General features: G+C 41.5%; 1 protein-coding gene and 1 non-coding gene across 3 annotated transcripts in view; both read left to right on the top strand.

The window, feature by feature from the left end:
• Positions 1–5,639, top strand: part of DAAM1 (dishevelled associated activator of morphogenesis 1) — a 182,279-nt gene that overhangs the window by 127,923 nt on the left and 48,717 nt on the right. For both annotated transcript variants that reach the window (XM_003794419.3, XM_023515859.1), the window contains exon 5: positions 3,818–3,912. In XM_003794419.3, coding sequence (XP_003794467.1) covers positions 3,818–3,912 — 95 coding nt within the window. The remainder of the gene's footprint in view (positions 1–3,817; positions 3,913–5,639) is intronic.
• LOC111726820 lies at positions 4,444–4,551 on the top strand. Its single transcript, XR_002774511.1, has one exon. It is a non-coding gene; the product is annotated as a U6 spliceosomal RNA (small nuclear RNA).

Below are 5,639 nucleotides of genomic sequence, written 5' to 3' on the forward strand. Positions count from 1 at the left end.
CTATGAGTGTGTCCCGAGCCCTGCTTCAAAGCCTCCTTTTTCTTCCATCCAGATCCTTACACTGGCCTTTGCTCCATTCTTGAGTAGTCTACATTTAATTGCTGCATATGTAGTTCTTAATTCAAAATCTTCCCAGGAGAATCAAAAGGCTGTTAAGTTGTCCTGTGTCAAATGCCTAACAGCTTTCTAATTCTCCTTTTAGGACTGAGCCAACATCTTTCCAAGGTAAAAGGTATTAACACAACTTCCACACACTGATAGGAGTGGGAGACCTGACGAGGCCGGAAGCCCTTGCTGGGTTTACTGTTTTTCGTATTGCCACGGTTGCCACCACCTCTTTGCATGGTTTTGCCCAATTCCTCTGATAATCTCTACTGGAGAATTCCTGACAACACACAGCAGAAATCCTGAGGCTTTGTCCCCGGGGCAGTGGAAAGACACACAGTTCCTCTGAGTCCTTTCATGGCCTCCAGCCAGACTGTTTGGCTTGCCCTGGAGGGAACTGGTGAAGGGGCATCTGTCCACTTTTTTGTCACCCCTTATCTGCAGCAGCATCAGTGACTGCTGCCTCACATGCCAGGCAGGGCGACCAGCACTCTGCATGTTTTAGATCCTACTAGCATCCTAGTAAGTGCTTTTTATAGACAAGGACTGTGAGGTTCAAGAAAGGTTACGTTGCCTCAGGTTATCTAATTAGGAAGCGGTCATCTAATTAGGAATTTAGGCCTAGGAGTCTGAGCCCAGAAAATCCTTTCCAATTTGCCTCCTCCTAGCTCAATTGTTAAAACCCAGTGGCTCGTGAAAGGGGCCTGGTAACCCCACCTCCCTGCCCCTCTGCGGTGGGGCAGGCATCTGTTTTCTTTAATGCCTCCAGAGTCTGATAAACAGTCCAGGTTGAGAACTAAAGCACTTACTAGTCTGTGAAGCCAGCCTTTTGTGGAACAAGCTCAGTTACTTTGGGTAAGCCTCATTACAAGAAAGCTTTGTTCTTTAAAGGACCCCTGAGTGATCTGTGGCTTTTAAAGCATGTAAAATAGTCTAATAAAGGAGTCAGCTGACCTGACAGGCTCTAGAAGGATCCAGGCTTGCTCAGTCCGCAGCCTCTCCGTGCTTTCTCTCGGAGGAAGGACAGGTGAAGCACAGTAGATGTCGCGGACTGGCTGATTGATTTTACACCAAGGAAATGTTTCAAAACGAGAGTCAAGTTCACGGCCGGGAATGATTTTTGTGCCGTGTCTGTCTGTGCACCTCTCTCAGCCCTGCATGTTCCAACGTGAACCTTAGCAGCTTTGATAGGAAGGCCTGCTGCAAGGATGTGCTTGTCCCTTGCCCACCTCTCATGTGCGTAGGTGTTTATTAAGAGGCCTGCCCTGTCTGTGCCAGGTGCGCACTCACTAGATGTGAGGCAGAGCAGTCATCTTCAGAAATGCAGGCATAGCTCTCTTGTCTCCTAAAAGTTGTGAATTAAACCCTTTTCCAAAATATGAAGCTTGAAAACTTGAGATTTTATGTAAATTATGTTTTTTTAACTCACATTAGAACACACATTATATCAGATTTATCTACATGTATTTATGTATTTATTTATTTATTGCAGTTTTTGGCTGGGGCTGGGTTTGAACCTGCTACCTCCAGCATATGGGGCTGGCCCTTTATTCCTTAGAGCCACAGGCGCCGCCCTATCTACATATGTTTAGTTATCTCAAAGTGCTGCCTTAGATTCAAATACAGTTGTATCCCATACAGAAGAGGTCATAGTCTCTTCTGTTTTGAGAGAAAGGCAATGTTCCTTATACAGGATTAGGGGGAAGAGGACCAATTTAGTTTTCTCTTGACATTTCATAAATCTCCCAACTCTGCTAGGGAGACCTAATGCATAGTCTGCTGTTATTCAAACGTTCCACTCTCCCCAAGATCACTAAAAGGATAAATGCCTGTTTCTCTGGTGTTAGTCACCGACAGTGAAATGTGTAATATTTAATTTGGGGATAGTTTTGTGTGACAAAGCTTGGGAACAATGAACAATATTCATAAAAGGTTGATTCTGAGCTGCAGATTCAAAGGGATTGCCTAAGAGTCCAAACGAATTCAGCTGTGTTGTTGGAGATTAAATGCGCTTGGCTGGATTTGTGTTGAATTTTCCGAGGGACGGGTCTCATAGGCAGAATTCACTGGCTATTTCTGCATGCAGCTTCCTCCCCAACCATCCTCTGGTGACAGCTGTCCAGGCTCATCACCAGCAAGAGGACAGCTTTAGCAGAAGCAATAACACATTAAAAAAAAAAAGACTTCATTGGTTTTTCTTTTTCTTTTTTGCCATAAATGATACCAGTGTTTTCAAATGCTTTGGGCTTTACCTTTCTTACTATGAAGACTTAAGCTTTAGGTAACATTTAGTTACTCAATGCTGATACTACTGATCTAGAAAAAAAAAAAAAAATGAAGCCATATGGATGATTTGTGGTCCTGAAAGGGAGACACGTGATCACTGAGCCCCATGGATAAGAGCCAAGCGTTTCTTTCCCAATACAGTCACCCCAGTCTGTTTCCCAGCCAAGTATTTCATTCATCAGAACTATTAGCAGGTGAAAAGATTGAGATGAGACAGCGTATATTCAGAAAAGGGACCACGAGCTCTGTGGGCAGAGGCTCCTGGCACCCTAGGACTGGGAATACTTCAGTGCAGCAAGGTGATCATGGAGGGAGGAGGGGTGCGAAGACCATGCACCTTGCTAGCATTCAGAACCACAGGACCACAGCTCAGACCTTCTTACTTAGGGCCTTGCTGCTATAGTATCCACATGGCCTGGAAATTTGTCAGGACTGAAGCATCTCAGGCCTCACCCCAGATTTACTGAGCCAAAGTCTGAGTCATAATGAGGTCCCCAGGTAATTGTCATATTCACAGTAAATTTTGAGCAGAACTGCTTTAGCAGATCCCCGAGTAGGAGGAAAACACACACACAAACACTCCCTATCTTGATTTCTACATGATGTTGGGCCATTTCTAGAAGTTAAGCATTTACTCTGAAGGAATTGTCCACCCTACTCTCAGGTCACATATAATTGTTTCTCTTAAAAAATAATTTGATGTAACAGATTCCCTGTTACATGGAACAAGGAATGGTGTGTGGGAAGTTTTCTGCCCACCTCCTCTACTTAATATGTTATTAAATTTAATTGCCAGAATGTTGCCTCCAACTACAGGTCCAGTCTTCTTTGCATCAAATATAAACAGTAATATCCACATTAGAGTGTACTTATAGGATAGTTATACAAATGTTTGAGCAACTTACACTCTATGAAGAGTTCTAAACATTTTCTTAAAGTTTTAGTTAAAAGTTGAAGGACTTACAATAGAAATAACAAATTTATGAGGTTCTTGGTAGGTGTTGCTTCTACATTTTGACTTTGTAGTAAATCTTTTTTTTTTTTTTTTGAGACAGAGACTTACTATGTCACCCTCAGTAGAGTGCTGTGGCATCACAGCTCGCAGCAATCTCAAACTCTTGGGCTTAAGCAATTCTCTTGCCTCAGCCTTCCAAGTAGTTGGGACTACAGGCCCCGACCATGCCACAATGCTGGCTGGTTTTTTTGTTGCAGTTGTCATTGTTTAGCTGCCCCAGGCTGGGTTCAAACCCACCAGCCTGGGTGTATGTGCTACGGGTGTTGAATGGACTTTGTAGTAAATCTTAATCATAGACTTATTGATTATGTACATTTTAGGTAGAGTAACAAGTAATCTGTAGGTTTGTTTTGTTTGTACTCCAATTTGAAAATAGAATTTGAAAAATTAAGTGTTGTTTTCTTTATACAGAGAAAATCTCTGCTGGCTTTAGAGAAGGAAGAAGAAGAAGAGAGAAGTAAAACTATAGAGAGCTTGAAGACGGCACTAAGGACGAAGCCGATGAGGTGAGCTCCGCCCAGCAGCTCCTCTTCCCTCCTGCCTCCCTCCTTTGTTCAGCAATAGTCAAACCTTTAGGAAGTCCTAAATTAAAAGCATGCAATTGGACTATGCATAAAAGTCTTTAATTGTCAAACATTTAATAAAGGGATTTTCTTCAATTATAAAGTATGCAGATAGCCAGTAAAATGGCTAAAATTAAAAAGTGTGATGGCAGAAGTGTGGAAATATTGGGACCCTCATTCATTGCTGGTGGGAATGTAAAACTGGTGCAGCTACTTTGGAAAAGAATTGAGTAGTGTCATATAGTGTTGCCTAATGCCCTAGTAATTCTATTCCTACATATATAGTCAAGGAAAATGAAGATAATGTCCCCTCAAAAACTTATGCGAATGTTCCTATCAGCATTTTTCATAATTTTTCCAAGACGTAGAAGGAACTCACATATCTATCAACTGGTGAGTGAATAAATAAGACGGGATGTGTCTACATAGTGAAATAGTCTTTGGTTACAGACAAGATCCAGTTACTGATATATGGTGCTTGCTTCGGCAGCACATGTACTGAAATTGGAATGATACAGAGAAGATTAGCATGGCCCCCTGCTCAAGGATGACACACAAATTCGTGAAGCATTCCATATTTTTGTGAATCTTTCTAAATGTAGAATGTAAATGTCTTAGCACAATAACTAAGAAAATGCCATGAAGGCTATGTTAACCAGTTTGATGAAAACATTTCAAATTGTATATAAAACCAGAACACTGTACCCCATGATTGCATTAATGTACACAGCTATGATTTAAAAAAAAAAAAAAAAGTACTGATATATGCTGGATACATGGAGTAATCTTGAAAATATTATGCTAAGTGAAAGAAGCCAGTCACAAAAGACCATGTTCTATGATTTCATATAAATCTCTGGAACAGGCCAATCCATAGAGATAAAAAGTGTATTAGTGGCTACGAGGAGTTGGAGAGAGGGGGAAATGGTCTTTTGTGGTGATTGAAATGTTCTGAAATTAGGTGATGTTGATGGACACACAACTCTGTGAACATATTAAAAACCTCTCAATTGTGCACTTCAAAATGGTGAATTTTATGCCATGCAAATTAATCCAAATACAGTGATTATTAAACAGAAAATGGGTAGACATTCTGGCAATAGTGATTCATTTCCACTCTGATTATCAGCTCGCTCCTGTGCCTGCCACACCTTCACTTTGCATTGGTGCCTCTAGGACAGTGGTTCTCAACCTTCCTAATGCTGGACCCTTTAATACAGTTCCTGTGGGCCACACGGCTGCTCTAGGATTTGGGGAGATGTTGGGCTCTTACAGGTGCACTTCATTAGCCCAGGTGCTATGAGTGAAGCCAACTGGTTTAAGGAACTTAGTGATATCTGAGTCACAAGATTGGGTGAAATGGCTAGAAAATGTTCTTTTTCTTTGACTCTAAAATGCAAACTAAAAATACCTATTGATTTATAAAAAATGCCATGTAATTGTATGAGGGAGAGAGACTGTTCCTTCCAGACTGTTCAGGGACATGGGTGTGACGTGCACTGTGAGTTACTCCCAGTGATCAGCTTTACAGCACGTACCTGTTACAACTATTGATAGGATTAATGTACATGATAATGGGTTCAAACCCACCAGCCTGGGTGTATGTGCTACGGGTGTTGAATGGACTTTGTAGTAAATCTTAATCATAGACTTATTGATTATGTACATTT

The sequence above is a fragment of the Otolemur garnettii genome, unplaced genomic scaffold (assembly GCF_000181295.1).
Source record: "Otolemur garnettii isolate 467f Iridium unplaced genomic scaffold, OtoGar3 scaffold00081, whole genome shotgun sequence".
NCBI lineage: Eukaryota > Metazoa > Chordata > Mammalia > Primates > Galagidae > Otolemur > Otolemur garnettii.